This window comes from Puma concolor, chromosome E1 (genome assembly GCF_028749965.1).
Source record: "Puma concolor isolate L17-30 chromosome E1, mPumCon1.1.hap2, whole genome shotgun sequence".
In the NCBI taxonomy this organism is placed as follows: domain Eukaryota; kingdom Metazoa; phylum Chordata; class Mammalia; order Carnivora; family Felidae; genus Puma; species Puma concolor.
The window spans coordinates 9,562,866-9,579,419 of record NC_141680.1 but is presented as its reverse complement, the minus strand read 5'-3'; the positions used below and the strand labels follow the sequence as shown (position 1 = coordinate 9,579,419).

Genomic DNA, 16,554 nt, shown 5'->3' with positions numbered 1-16,554 from the left:
GTGACCTGGCTGAAGTCGGACGCTTAACCGACTGCGCCACCCAGGCGCCCCAGATTATTTTTTATTAAAATTAAAAACATCTGTTCATTGAAGGACATCATTTGGAGAGTGAAAAGGCAAGCTGGAGATGATGTTTGTGATATAAGTATCTAAAAAGTACCTTGTGGGGCACCTGCGTGGCTCAGTTGGTTGAGTGTCTGTCTTCGGCTCAGGTCATGACCTTGTGGTTTGCAAGTTTGAAGCCCACATGGGGCTCACTGATGTCAGTCTGTCAGCGCGGAGCCTGCTTCAGATCCTCTGTCCCCCTCGCTCTACTCCTCCCCCACTTGCACTCCCCCCCAAAAAAAATATTAAAAAAAAGGTACCTTGCACCCAGAATATAGAAAGAATCCTACAAATGAACAGAGTTCCCAATTTAAAACATGGGCAAAAGTCTTAAAGGTTTTTTTTAACGTTTATTTTTGAGAGAGACAGCATACGAACGGGGGTGGGGTAGAAAGAGGGAGACACAGAATCCAAAGCAGGCTCCAGGCTGCACTCCATTGAACTGAGTTGAACTCAGACGCTTAACCAACTGAGCCACCCAGGTGCCTCCCAAAATGGGCAAAAGTCTTGAACAGGCACTTCTCAAAGGAGGATATTCAAAGAGCACCTAAAAGGAGACTCAACATCATTAGCCATAAAGGAAATGCAAATTCAACCTATAATGAGATACTGCCATACATTAGAACCAGGCTTACCTCTCCATTGAAACTGCTCTTGTATTAAAATTTTTTTTTTAACATTTATTTATTTTTGAGACAGAGAGAGACAGAGCATGAACGGGGGAGGTTCAGAGAGAGGGAGACACAGAATCTGAAACAGGCTCCAGGCTCTGAGCTGTCAGCGCAGAGCCCGACGCAGGGCTCGAACTCACGGACCGCGAGATCATGACCCCAGCCGAAGTCGGCCGCTTAACCGACTGAGCCACCCAGGCGCCCCGAAACTGCTCTTGTAAAGGTAGCCTGTGCCATCTCCGTCCCCTAACCCTGTGGACACTTTTCAGTTATGTCATTTGAACCTGCTGACGATGCTCCTCTTCTTGAAATGTTTGGCTCTAAAGCAGGGCAGAGGGTTTTATGTGTGGTGAGGGTTAGGAGGTAGAAAGAAGCAGCCGACAGAGTAGGCATCAAGTCATGTCAACTGTTTAACAGCAAGGTTTCTTAAGGATAGTATGTCAAGGTGTAACTCTAAACTTTCCAATCAGAAACCCATACATTACATCCAAAGGAGGTATGTCTCTTGGTAACAATTCATAAATTCCATTATTAAAATTCAATCAGAAATGGTCATTTTAACCAGTGTCAAATTATTTACTTGTAATGGGAGGTAGCTCCTATCATTTATCCAATATCTCCTCCCCAATATTGGATATATACATATTCCAACATTGTGGGAGGAGTACTGGGATTCTCTTTTCTTCAGCCTCCACTGAAGTATAGCTCATCATGTCTTGTCCTTTTTGGGTATCAGGTCCATGGTTTGTTATGGCCTTCTGATATCAGGGCCATAGCCTTTTGGTTCTCATCTTTGTTCCAGGACTCTTAGTATTTCCAGAACTCCCAAGACTTCCTTTTTTATGGACTTGGGTGTCTGGTTGTTTCCCTTTCTCTATTCCATCATGTAATGTTCTATGAGGCTGTACATGGAACTTTTCATCACTGTGACCTTTCCTTTGGTGCCATGTTAAAGGTGGAGCTTCTCTTGAGGCTTGCAGTTTTCTGGTTTATAGCCTGAACACAAGTCCCAGATATTCTTGGGTACGTTTCTCATTTGTCTGAAATTACTACCTCTTCTAAATGAAACCGAGAGGGTGGGTGTAATGAGGTGCTGGGTAACTTGTTTGGAATCTATGCAGCATCAGAACAAATTCCCATGCTCTTAGATTCCTGACTGTCCCTACCATGCCAATATATTAGGGTAATTCTTGGTACATAACAGGTGTCCAGTAAATTACCTTCACAAGTAAAATAGGTGTTTCCTGTTTATGTTAAATATCACATGCTTGTTGGGAAGCAAAGCTTATAAAATACATAGAAGTGCAGTAATCGGACAAAAAGTACTGCATACTCCCCCAACTCTAAAACAATCTAACTTTTTGGAGACCATCCTTCATTCGTAGTTCTCAAAAGTTCATACAAATACAGTTTTATATAGAATTTTATACCATACATGCTGCACTTACATTAAAAAAAATTTTTTTTTTCTAGTCCTTTCCCCTACTTCTCTTCTCCCTTCCTTCAAGGTAACCAATATTAACAGCTTGGTATATATTCAGCCAAGTATATATACTTGTTTCCATGCTCATCACATACACATATATACATAAATGGGAATGATCATTTAACAAAAAATGAAATCCTGTACACATAAAGCTCTGCAATAAAGCAATTAGTTATTAAAAATTGTGGAAATACCTTGAGATCAACTAGTGTAGATATAACTAATTTTAAAAATTACTCTCATGCTGTTCCATAGAATGGCTATATCACACTTTATTCAACCATTTCCCAATTAATGGGCATTCACTTAGTCTCCACTTGGTTTTCTACTTTGCCTCTACAAACAATACTTCAACAAAAATCCTGACTTATGTGTATTCTTATGCACTGATGCTGTTATTTCTGTGGGGAAGATCCCCAAAGTGAGACTGCTAGGTCAAAGTATTTTTATTTTAAAATGTTATTAAAATATTTGAATACATATTGCTTAATTGCTGGTGGAAATAGAAGTTGATATATAACCGTTTGTGTTAAGAGTACATGGTTTCCCAAATCCCACTACCAAAAGATCTCTTAATTTTTGTCAACTCCATTTAGTGGAGGTGACATCTCATTGGTTGTTTTAATTTGCATTTCCCTGAGTACTACCTTAGGTTCATAATATTTTCAGAGATTAATGGCAATTTGCTCTTCTATGACTAGCCATCTAGTTCAGACAGATTAAAGACTTTAATATAAAATATAAAATTAACAAAATCTTAGAAACAAATTTAGAACACTATGTATAACCTAGGGATTAAGGAGACTCTTTTAACTAAAAGAGTAAATTAATCTAAAAAGGAAAATAAATATCTATGAAAAATTAAAATGTGGCAACTTCTTTTACCATATAAAAAAGCATAAAAACAAATGCTAGATTAAAAAATTTTCAAACACACATGACAAAGGATTAATATTTCAAGTATATAAAGAGCACCTCCAGATTTGTAAGAAAGACAAACCAATAGAAAAATAGGTAAAAAATTATAGGCAATTCATTGAAGATAATTTAAGTGAACAAAGTATGAAATCTGGGTGAAGGCTTTCATTTGTCCACTATTTTTCTCTACTGTGAATTTGCTTGTAACTTCTAAGATTTAATATGAGTTTTCCACATTTTTATGTTTATAAAGTATCCCTTAAGTGTGTGTTTTCTGGTGAATTGCTCCTGAAAGTTTTCCCACATTCATAAAAGACACAGTTTATAAGATTCTCCTTGTAGAGCTGACATCTGGATGAATGGTTTGTTACTTTTTATATTAATTGAGTTTCTCTCTGATGGGTTCTTTGATGTACAGTAAGGCTTGAGCTACTCCTAAAGGCTTTTCCACATTCATGACATTTATAGGGTTTTTCTCCAGTATGCATCCTCAAATGTACAGTAAAATCTGAGTTGGTTCTGAAGGCTTTTCCACATTCTTCACATTTGTAGGGCCTTTCCCCAGTATGAATTCTCTGATGAAGAGTTAGCTGTGATAGAGTGATACAACCTTTTCCACATTCCTTACACGTATAGGGTTTTTCTCCAGTATGTGTTCTCCAATGCACTGTAAGGTAGGAACCCCTCCTGAAGGCTTTTCCACAGACATCACATTTATAGGGTTTCTCTCCACTATGGATTTTCTGATGTTCTGTGACGTGTACCATCTGGCTAAATGCTTTCCCACAGTCATTACATTTAAATGGTTTCTCTCCAGTATGTGTTCTCTGATGGGTATTAAAGCCTGAGTTACTTGTGAAAACCTTCCCACACTCATTACATTTATAGGGTTTTTCTCCAGTATGCCTTCTTTGATGTACGGTAAGTTGCGATGTGTTAGTGAAAGCCTTTTCACATTCATTACATTTATATGGTTTTTCCCCAGTATGGGTCCTTTGATGTACGATAAGGTAGGACTTAGTCCTGAAAGATTTCTCACAATCATAGCATTTATAAGGTTTCACTCCAGTATGGATTTTCTGATGCTCCTTGAGATTTACCATTTTGGTAAAGGCCCTCTCACAGTCAGTACATTTATATGGTTTCTCTCCAGTATGAATCCTCTGATGCACAGTTAAGTGTGATTTTATTCTGAAAGACTCCCCACATTCGTTACATAGGTAAGGTTTTTCTTCAGTATGAATCCGCTGATGTATAATTAGGGATGAAGAACGCATGAAGGCCTTTCCACATTCATTACATTTATAAGGTTTCTCTCCTGTATGCATTCTGTGGTGTACGGTAAGGCATGAATAATTAATGAATGCTTTTCCACATTCGTTGCATTTATAGGGTTTTTCTCCTGTATGAATTCTTTGATGTTCTGTGAAATTTGCTATACGATTGAATGCTTTCCCACATTCATTACATTCATAAGGTTTTTCCCCGGTATGAGTTCTTATATGTACAATAAGGCTTGAATTACTTCTATAGGCTTTCCCACATTCATTACATCTAAAGGGTTTCTCTCCAGTATGAATTCTCTGATGAACATTAAAAATTGTGGTATTCTTGAAAGATTTCCCACATTCATTGCATTTATATGGTTTCTCTTCAGTATGGGTCTTCTGATGTACACTAAGATAGGACTTATTCCTAAAGGCTTTCCCACAATCATTGCATTTGTAGGGTTTCTCTCCATTGTGAGTCTCCTGATGTCTTGTGAGTTTTGATTTATCACTGAAAGCTTTCCCACATTCACTACATTTATAGGGCTTCTCTCCAGTTTGAATTCTCTGGTGTTGATTAAGGCGAGCACACTGGCTAAAAGATTTTCCACAGACATTGCACTGATAAGGTTTCTCCTTAGTATGAATTCTCTGATGTACCATAAGTGATGAAGAAGCAATGAAGGCCTTTCCACATTCGTTACACTTATAGGGTTTTTCTCCAGTATGAATTTTTTTATGTTGACTGAGATATGAAGGCTGGCTGAACATTTTCCCACATTCATTACATTCATAAGGTTTTTCTTTAGTGTGCGTTCTCTGATGTTGAATCAGTAATGACCTGTAACGAAAGGACTTTTCACAGGTACTACATTGATAGGGTTTTTCTTTATTATTGTTTTTTTTTCCTAAAGTAAGTTCTGAAGTAGGCCTTACAGCTTTGCTGCCTTCTGTATCCTTGCAGATTTTCTTTCCTAGATGGGTATCTGTAATCAAATCTAAATTCTCAGTGAAATTTTCACGTGTTTGGCATTTGCCGTGGGGCCCTTCTGTGATAACTCCCGCTTCTGGAAAAAGAATAGATCCAAATCTAAATCCTCTTTGACCAGTGGAAATTTTCTTGTGAGTAACTATTCTTTGACTCAAATGATTTTCTTGACTATTTTGCAATCTCAATATCCTTTCATTCCATTTCCATAATCCTCCCATTCTGGGGTTCCACAGACTGTTCTCTGTGAGTTTATCTATTATGGTCTCTTGTGATACATCTTCAGAAGTATTTTCTGCTGATACAACATTCTTGGCTGCAGGTTTGGTCTCCAGCTCTGGGGGGAAAAAAGATAAAAATCAAATCAAATGACTCCTATTTCCTAAGTTAGGAAGATCTCAGTAAACAGGGAAAAGGGAAAGCTGAGCTGATAACGAATACAAAGTTTTAACTGCTTCCAAACTGGCCTTATTTTCTAAGGAGGAGACAGGTTTGAGGGAGACTGGTTGAGCCAAGAACCAAAGTAACAAATTCAGAGTTTTTCCCCTACTAAACAAATTCATTTACGGTAACCCCCTAGAATCTAAGCCTCTCAAATACTTCTTTTCTCATTTCCTTTATAGTCAGCATTTATAGAGCATTCTTCATAGTCACGACTACTTCCTTTCTTTCCATTTACTCTACAAACCAGGCAGTTGTTTCCAACCATACTTTCTATTTGTTTTCATTCTTTGTTTGCTAGCTTTTTTGTATGACGGCTTTCTCAAATTTTCATGTGAGATCAGCTTATTCAAGTCTTTTTATGTACTTATTAATCAAATGTTTATGGAAAAAGACACTTTGATTCTTCAAAAAGTAGTCTGAACAGTAAGTTAGTAAAAATTAGTATTTATAGCTATTAATATTCTAAATAGTGATAATAATTATCACCGAAGGTAGTTTTGCAACCTTTTTATATCTTAACAACATTCCTGTATGTCTGACAAAAACTGGATCAAAACTACTTATACCTTGAGTTTTAAAGTAAAAAACTATCCACAAAAGGTTTTGATCCAATTTGTTTTTTTAAACATTGAGAAAAAATTGCCTGTAAATGAGTTTGCAAATTTATAGAATTTGCAAATTTATAGTTTGCAAATTTATAGAGTTTGCAAATTTATAAACTTTTCTTAAGTTTATTTTGAGAGAGAGCATGAGTGGGGGAGGGGCAGAGAGAGAGAGAGAGAGAGAGAGAGAGAGAGCGAGCATCCCAAGCAGGTTCTGCACTGTCAGCACAGAGCCCAACGTGGGGCTCAAACTCATGAACTGCAAGTTTATGACCTGAGCTGAAACCAAGAGTCTGACGCTTAACTCACTAAGACATGCAGGCACCCACGTTTAGAAATTTAAAAGAAATATAATAGTAAAATTTTACACTGTATATACAAACAAGTTGTAAGACCACCACCCTGCAGTGTAATCTTTTTCAAAATAGGCCAAGTTTTAAGTTTAGGGCCACCAAAGAGGACAACTCTGGAACCCAGCTCTTTTAAATGTCTAACTGAATTAAGGTAACTGAGGACTGTTAGAACCTTTATCCTGGCAGCCTGCCAAAAGCAAACAATCCTCTATGAAAAAAGCTTACACAATCCAGAACCTCAAATTATTGTTATAGGTTTTCATATCAATGCTTGACAGTGGAAAATAATAGGCATACAAGGAGACAAAAGTCTAATTAGAAAAAAGTCAAGAGAAGAAACAGATCTAGAAGGAATCCAGACAGTTGAGGTCTCAGACATAAATTTACAAAATAATCATGATTAGTATATTCAAGAAAATAAGACAAGACCAGTAATTTCACCAAATAATTGGAAAGTATAAAATAAGAACCAAATGGTGATTCTAGAACTGGAAAATAACTCAAAGGATAGGCTGAAAAACACAGATTTGACACATGAGTGTTAGCAAAATGGGAAACAGGTCAGTAGAAAATATGCATATTGAAGTACAGAATGATGAAAAACTTGAAAACTTAATTTCAAAAGTCATTAGAGACACATGGGATAGAGTGATAAGGTCTATCACAGATGTGAAAGAGTCCCAGAAAGCTCGAAAGAGAAGTGAGAGAGAATGGGATGAAATCAAATTCAAAGAAATAATGCTGAAGCATTTTCCAAAACAGAATAAAAAATATCAAGGCATAGATTTAAAAAAAAATTTTTTTTTTCAACGTTTATTTATTTTTGGGACAGAGAGAGACAGAGCATGAACGGGGGAGGGGCAGAGAGAGAGGGAGACACAGAATCTGAAACAGGCTCCAGGCTCTGAGCCATCAGCCCAGAGCCCGACGCGGGGCTCGAACTCACGGACTGCGAGATCGTGACCTGGCTGAAGTTGGACGCTTAACCGACTGCGCCACCCAGGCGCCCCTCAAGGCATAGATTTTAGAAGCCAAATGAAGTATGGAAACCAATTTGACAATAAACTTCATATATTGAAAAAAAATAAATAAATAAAAGAAAAGAAAAAAAAAGAAGCCAAATGAATTCCAAGTGGGAGGAATACAAGGAAAAAATAATGGAAACTAAGAGATTTTGGGGGCACTTGGGTGGCTCAGCCGGTTGAGTGTCTGACTTAGGCTCAGGTCAAGATCTCGCAGTTCCCCGTGTCAGGCTCTGTGCTGACAGCTCAGAGCCTGGAGCCTGCTTTGTATTCTGTGTCTCCCTCTCTCTCTGCCCCTCCCCTGCTCACGCTCTCACGCTCTCTCTCTCTCTCTCTCTCAAAAATGAATAAACATTAAAAAAAAAAAAAACTTTAAGAGTTCTATCAAGGAGCGCCAACAGATCAGAGGTTGCAAACTACAGCAAATCTGTCCCACTACATTTTCGTGTGGCCGGTGAGATAAGAATATACATTCTTAAATGGTTGAAAAATATATTAAAAGGATAACATATTATGACACATTAAACTATGAATTTCAAATTTCAGGGTCCCTAAATAAAGTTTTAGTGGAATATAACCATATTCTTTGGTTAACATTTTGTCTCTGGAGGCTTTTGCACTTACAATGGCTGAATGGAGTAGCTGCAACAGAGGGATTATGTCTCTACAAAGCCTAAAATATCTACTGTCTTGTCTTTTACAGAAAAAAGTTTACTGACTCCTGAATTAGACAGATGACTGACTTGTCAAGGGAGTAGATGTAAGACAGGAAACAACGGAATGATACCTTCCAAAATGCTGAAAGAATGTAAATGCCAACCTAGAAAGCCTATTATCTAAAAATGAAGACTGAAGATATTTTTAGACAAAAAAGAAAATGGAGGGAGTAGGACACTAGAAGATGTGGGTAAAATAAAATATTAAAGGGTACTCTTTAAACAGAAGAAAAATAATCCTAGATACAAGCTCAGAAATGAAGAGAAATAGGAGGAGAAAATATAGGCAAAAACATAGGCAAATCTAAATGAACACTGACGGAACAGAACATTAATAATGCTCTTATGAGATCTGACATATAGACACAGTTAAAATACATAATTTCAACAACATATAAATCAGGTTAAATGAAATAAGTGGTTGTAAGATTCTTGTGTTGTTTAGGAAGAAGGACAATTTACATTAGACTGCTGAATGAAGGATGCATGCTTTAATCTCAGAGTTAACCACTACACAACTAATTTTGGAAATTTGTAATTACCAAGTAAATAGAAAAATAAGATAATAAATCTAAATGCATGAATGGGGGAAAAAAGAATACAGAACGTGCAAGACACTTGCACAGTTAGATGATAGATTTAAACATTACGTAACTGAATTATATGTATAGGAACTAAATACTCCAAGAGATACAGACTGTCAGATTGGTGAAAAGAAAAATCTAACAATATGCTACTTATCAGAGAAACAAAATACAAGGATATATAAAAGATGACCGTGAACAGAATTAAAATGATATACGATAAAACAATAACCAGAAGAAAGATGCTATAATAATATTAGGATGAGGCAAAACCAGTACAGAGATAAAGACACTTCATGAGGATAAAAGGTCCATTTTAACAGAAGGATGTAGCAGTTATAACTTTGCATTTACCTAATAGGACAGCTTCAAAATACATAAAGCAATAATTAAAGCAACTAAAATAAGAAACAGACAAGTTTACAGTCTTACTGGGAGACTTTGAAAAACCTTAATAACTGACAGAATAAGCTGACAATCAGTAAGCACATAGATTTTAGCAACATAATATATTTGGTATAACTAAAACTGCACTTAATACCAATAGGCTACACATTTTCTCCAAGTGCACATACAACGTTTTCAAAAATTGGCCGTGTGGTAATGCAAATTTTAAGAAACTTATAAAGACTAAAATCATCCATAGCATGTTTTCTGACCACAGGAAAAATTAAGGTAACAAGAATACTCCCTGAACCCCAGAGTTCAGATATCTCAGTGTGTATTCATTCTTTCTTTCATAGCAATTATAGTTCTTTGCATAAGTTCATAACAATCTGTTTTCCTGGGGCACCTGGGTGGTTCAGTTGGTTGAGTGCCTGATTCTTGATTTTGCCTCCGGTCATGATCTCACGGGTTTGTGGGCTCGAGCCCCGCATTGGGTTCCTCGCTGACAGTGTGGAGCCTGCTCGGGATTCTGTCTCTCTCCCTTCCTCTCTGCTCCTCCCCCACTCATTCTTTCTCTCTCAAAATAAATAAATAAACCTAAAAAAAAAAAAAGAATACTAGAAAATCCCAGATGGTACAAGATTAAGAAAAATGCTTCTAAAGAGCACAAGGGACAAAGACATCACAATGGAAATTATCAAATGTTTTGAACTCAATAATTATGAAGTTGCTACAGTAAAAAAAAAAGATGTGATGTAGTCTACTTTTCTTTTTTTGGTGTTGTCAAGAAGAATTTTCTCTTGTCTTTTAATGGGGTGTGATGCAGTCTAGATTGCCTTAAATAAGCTATAAAAAAAGAGTGGCTGAAAATCAACGATATAAGTACCCAACTTAGGAAGTTAAAAAAGATCAGCAAATTAAATGCTAAAAAGGTTAAAAATAATAAAATAAAGAGAAGAAAGTAATAATAGAGAAATCAAACACACAAAAAAGTTATTTTAAAAGCCAAATAAGATTGGGGCACTTTGGCTTAGGTCATGATCTCCTGGTTCGTGGGTTTGAGCCCCACATCAGGCTCCACACAGACTGAATAAGAAAACAGAGAGAAGATTAAAAAAAAAAATCAGTATCAGGAATGAAAAGGGAAACATTACTTCAGATCCACATAGACATTTAAAGGAGAGGACAGTATGCCAATAAATTTAAATTTTAGAGTAAATGGATCAATTCCCAGATACATATAATTTACTAAAACAGAAAGAAATAGGAAATGTTAATAGTCCTATAGCTACAGAAGGAATAGAAACTATAATTAAACTCCTTCCCTAATAAAAGCATGAGGTCAATGTGGCTTCCCTAGTGAAATCTATGTATCTTTTTGTTTTTAATTTTAAGCTTTTTTATATGTATCTTTCCCTCTCTTACAACTCTTTCTTATCCTCACTATAAGCTGGTGGCCTTGCTTCATATTTTACTGAAAATTCAGAGCCTATTAAAATCGAATGCCTTGATCTTCTCACCACCATTTGACCTTTTATCTACGCCTGCCTTCTCCATCTTTCCTAGTGTTATAACAGAAAAGGTGGCCTCTCTGCCTATCAGTGGTGAAGCCCTCCTTCCTTTTCCTTTCTTGAGTTTATCCTCTTTAACCTCCTCAGACATGTGAACTCTTCAGTGATCCCACTGGTCTTCCAAAGTCAATTTCTCCCTCTCCATCAGGGTATCTTTCTTATTACTCAGTCATGCCATAAATACTCCCATCTTAAATACAAAACAAGAGTTTTTTCCCTCATTCCACACTTTCCTATAGCCACTGCCCCATCTCTCTTTCCCTCTTGATGGGGGAAGGGGGAAATCCTTCTCTAAAGAGTCACCTAAAACTGTCTCCAATGTCTACTTTTCATTCACTCTTTTAAAAATATATAGTATTTTCAACAGTCAACGTTAATGAAAGGAACTGAAGATGATACATGGGTTGGAAGAGCCAATATTGTTAAAATGTCTATACTACCCAAAGCAATCTACAGATTCAATGTAATCCCTGTCAAAATACCAACAACGTATTTCACAGAACTAGAATAATCCTAAAATTGGTATGGAACCACAGAAGAGCAGAAATAGCCAAAGCAATCCTGAAAAAGAACAGAGCTGGGGGTATCTCAATCTCAGATTTCAAAATATATTATGATACAGCAGTAATCAAAACAGTATGTCACTGGCACATAAACAGACCTAGATCAATGGAACAGGAATAGAGTCCAGAAATAAACCCATGGTTGTATGGTCAATGAATCTATAACAAAGGAGGCAAGAATATACAATGGGGAAAAGACAGTCTCTTCAACAAACAGTGCTGGGAAAACTGGACAGCTACATGCAAAAGAATGAAACGGGACCACTTTCTTACACCATGCACAAAAAATAAATTCAAAATGGATTAAAGACCTAAATGTGAGGCCTGAAACCGAAACATTCCTAGAAGAAAATACAGGCAGTGATTTCTCTGACATCAGGCATAGAAACATTTTTCTAGATCTGTCTCCTCAGGCAAGGGTATCTAAGCAAAATTAAACTACTGGGAATACACCAAACTAAAAAGCTTCTGCATAGCAAAGGAAACCACCAACAAAACAGAAAGGCAACTTACTGAATGGAAGATTATTCGCAAATGACATTATCTGATAAGGGGCTACTATCCAAAATACATAAAGAACTTATACAACTCAACACCCAAAAGACAAATAATGTAATTTAAAATGGGCAGAAAACATGAAGAGATATTTTTCTAAAGACATCCAGATGGCCAACAGACACATGAAAAAATGCTCAACACCACTACTCATCAGGGAAATGCAAATTAAAACCACAATGAGATACCACTTTACACCTGTCAGAACAGCTAAAATAAAAAAACACAATAAATAGCAAATGTTGGTGAGGATGTGAAGAAAAAGGAACCCTCACACACTGTTGGTGAGAATGCAAACTGGTACAGCTAATATGGAAAACAGTGTGGAGGTTCCTCAAAAAAATTAAAAACAGAAATACCATATGATCCAGTAATTCAACTACTAGGTATTTACTCACATAAAACAAAAAAACTAATTTGAAAAGATACACGCACCCCTATGTTTATTGCACCACTATTTACAATAACCAAGATATGGAAGTAGCCCAAGGGTCCATCAATAGATGAATGGATAAAGAAGATGTGGTGTATATATAGAATGCAATATTACTCAGTGATCAAAAAAGTGAAATCTTGCCATTTTCAACAATGCGGACGGACCCAGAGGGTATAATGCTAAGTGAAATAAGTCAGAGGAAGACATATACCATATGATTTCACTCATTGTGTGATGTAAGAAACAAATGAATAAAGAAAAAAAGAGGCAAAAAACTCCCAGACTCCCAGAGAACACACTGGTGGTTGCTAGAGGGTAGGTGAGTGGGATGATGGAGGAAATAGATAAAGGGGGTTATGAATACACTTATCTTCACGAGCACTAAGAGATGTACAGAATTGCTGAATCATAATACTGTGCACCTGAAATTCATATAAAACTATATGTTGGGGCGCCTGGGTGACTCAGTCGGTTGAGTGTCCGACTTCGGCTCGGGTCACGATCTCGGTTCATGGGTTCGAGCCCCGCGTCAGGTTCTGGGCTGACAGCTCAGAGCCTGGAGCCTACTTCCCATTCTGTGTCTCCCTCTCTCTCTGCCCCTCCCCCATTCGTGCTGGCTCTCTCTTCCTCTCAAAAATAAAGAAACGTAATAAAAAAATTAAAAAAAAACTATATATTATAGTTGAACAAAAAATACATAATATTGACATATGAAAAGAATATATGTAACACATACGTGAGTTATGCACGGCATCATGATAAAATGAATGTTCAAGTGAACTAGAATCCATTTCTTTTGTTCCATCTCCACTATTACTTTAATCAAAGTTATCATCTCTGCTCATACTATTGTAACAACCTCTTAACTGATTACCTGATTTAGTGCCCTCAAGTTCAGTCTCCGCAGAGTTACTTCCTAAAATCCTTGATTAAAGTCTGTCAATGCCTTCACACTCACTGATTAAAATCCAAACTCATCATCGTCACCTACAAAGCCCTGGATGGGCAAGCTGCTGCCTAGCTCTGATACCAGCCTCCCTCTCACAGCAGACTCCTTTCGAGTTCTAGAACACATTTCATTCTTTTCTGTGTCAGGTCCTCTGTCTGGAATGCTTCTCCTTTCCTCTTCCTTTGGCCGGTTGTTTCTGAATCTTCAAGGCTCAGCTTAAAAGCCCCTCTTCAGAAGCCTTCTGACCACACTCTCTGAGGGAGGTACCCTCATCCCCATCCCAGTCACTCTTTCATATCTCATAGCTCACCCAGTTTATCTCATAACTGAAGGTTGTTATATCTGCTATTTAGCTTGTTTTTATTTATATACTTGTCAACTTCTCACAATATAATCTTCATGACGGCAGGGACCTGGTCCATCTCACTCATTGTTGTAGACCTAGTACCTAACCCAGTACGCAGGAAAGAGATGTGTGATAAATATCAATTAAATATATGAATAAATACTGTATTTAATTCTCAACTGATACCTAGTTTGTATTTTCAATTAGTTAAGAAACTGGAGGAGAACAGGAGGGTTCCCCCAAAGTTTTGGCAGGCTTGCAGGTTCACCTGCAAGTTAAATAATGAGTAAATAGGTTTAGCTTAAACGAAATCAGTGGTGGGGCATCTGGTTGGCTCTGTCAGTTAAGCATGAGACTCTTGGTTTCAGCTCAGGTCATGATCTCACGGTCTGTGGGATCTAGTCCTTGTGTCAGGCTCTGTGCTGACAGTGCCTGCTTGGGATTCTCTCTCCCTCATTCTCTGCCCCTCCCTGACTCGTTTTTTTTTCTCTCTCTCTTTCTCTCAAAATAAATAAACTTTAAAAAAATCAGCAGAGGGGTGTCTGAGTGGCTTAGTAGGTTAAATGTCTGAATTTGGCTCAGGTCATGATCTCGCGGTTCGTGGGTTTGAGCCCCACATGGGGCTCTCTGCTATCAGCTCAGAGCTTGAAGCGTGCTTTGGATTCTGTGTCTCCTTCTCTCTCTGCCCTTCCCCCACTTGTGTTTTCTCTCTCTCAAAAATAAATAAACATTAAAATCAGGGGTGACCCTTAACAAAGCATTTTTAGGAAGATTAATGAAGGAAGAAAGGTCAGATAATAGTTAAACAAATGAGAAAAATGTAAAGTTAACTGAGAAGATAGAACTGAAAGGGAGGTTTCATGCATGTTTGAGTGAAGGAATAATTATGAAAATCATGTCCTCAAGACAGCAACATAGGATGGGACAGGAACCAAAAGTAGAGAACAGAGAGAGAGGCAAAAAGAGAGAGCAGGCAAGGTGGGGGAGAGATGATACTCTTCCAAGTATTTCAGATGTTCTGCTCCAGCCATAACCTACTAACTTGCAATAAATCCAATCCTCCTGGTTCTTTTGAACTCACCTGGATAGGGGGTTCTTGCAATTTCCCTCACTACCACCCACGGTCCTTTGCCATCCTCCAGGTGAGATATCATGTCTGGTTTGGAAACTGCAAGCCCTTGTTAGAGAGGAATGAATAGGATTTGACTGTGTTTAGGAGTAAGAACTATTGCCAAACTCAGTCTCAGCTCTTAATCTTCTGTGCAGAGTGGCTATTATGGTAAGTTCTAGAGACGGACTGTCCAATACACTTTTCAGTACTCTCAGGTGGCTATTTAAATTTGAATTAGTTAAAACTATGTAAAATTTAAAATTCAGTTCTTCAGTTGTACTAGCCAGATTTCAAGCTGTTAGTAGCTTCAAGTGGCTAGTGTGTCCATATTGGAGAGCACAGATACAGAACATTGCCATCACAGCAGAACATTCTATTGTACACTGGAGTTATAGAGAATTACAAACATTATCTCAAAGGAGTTCAACACGATGATCCCAGGTTTTCTGGGATAATAGAACATGGGAGTAATCTGAGTTTAGGAAGAAAATGAATGCATTTGTGTCTTTCTTCCTGGAGGTACTGATAACTATAGCCCTCATTTATAAACGTGATCAGAAAAAACTTTAGTCCTAAATCTGGGGACTGTCAACAATCTCCAAGACTCCAACGAAATGTGTATTTCTTACTTTACAATGGGCAGACCGCTTAGTTAAGCACAAGGGATGGCATGGCTCCCACCAACATCCCCACAATAGAAGAGTTTAATGCCTAAGCTCTAACCCCAAATTCATTTAAGTACTTTGAAGGTTCTCTGTCTTCAGCAAACCCGGTCAAATGGTCAGTAAACGAACAAAGAAGTTATTCTTACCCAGGGAGACAAGATTCCTGTAATTCTCTAGCATCACGTCCTTGTGCAGGTTCCTCTGGGAAAGGTCCATCAACCTCCACTCTTCTAATGAGAAGTCTATAGCCACATCTTTAAATGTCACAGAATCCTAAAATAAATATACTACGATCACCTGGGGACTATATAATAAGACCTGTTGGGCAGAATAACACATACAAAACTGGAGGAAACTTCTGGAACTCATGGCCACTAAATGACCACTGAAGTCAACCAGTTCAGCCCTTAAAGGATGAATCTCTCCAGTGACAAGAACTTAAAACCACAAGAGGAGTTTTACTCCTCCTGTGAAAATGTTCTTTTCACACTAATTCAAATCTGGCTTTCTCTAACTCTGAAATATTGGTCTTACTACATTATCTGGAATCAAACAGCATGGTTTCCTCCTTCTCTAGAAAGTCTTAATATTGGTAACAGCTAGTAGTTTCTACCCAAGTAATCTTTTCTCCCTCAAAACCCTGGCTTATCTATAGGTATCTACAATATCAGCTCTTTTTCAGTTCCAAATCTATAGAATATGGCTTCATAAAAGATGCAGTTTATCAATCAGATTGCAGATACAGAATATTGTAAGCTCTCACTTTGAGCATGAAAATGGAAAGGACTGGAATAGAGGCTAGACTCTTTTGAAT

General features: G+C 37.5%; 1 protein-coding gene across 9 annotated transcripts in view; it reads right to left on the bottom strand.

Annotated features, from left to right (window-relative positions):
- Positions 1-1,173: 1,173 nt before the first annotated feature.
- Positions 1,174-16,554, bottom strand: part of ZNF624 (zinc finger protein 624) — a 36,029-nt gene continuing 20,648 nt past the window's right edge. For 6 of the 9 annotated variants that reach the window (XM_086686089.1, XM_086686090.1, XM_086686091.1 and 3 more), the window contains 3 exons: positions 15,887-16,013; positions 15,046-15,141; positions 1,174-5,773 (listed from right to left, as the gene is read on the bottom strand). In XM_086686089.1, coding sequence (XP_086542215.1) covers positions 3,555-5,773; positions 15,046-15,141; positions 15,887-16,013 — 2,442 coding nt within the window. In that variant the 3' untranslated portion in view covers positions 1,174-3,554. The remainder of the gene's footprint in view (positions 5,774-15,045; positions 15,142-15,886; positions 16,014-16,554) is intronic. The other 3 variants (XM_086686096.1, XM_086686097.1, XM_086686093.1) reach the window with 2 other exon arrangements.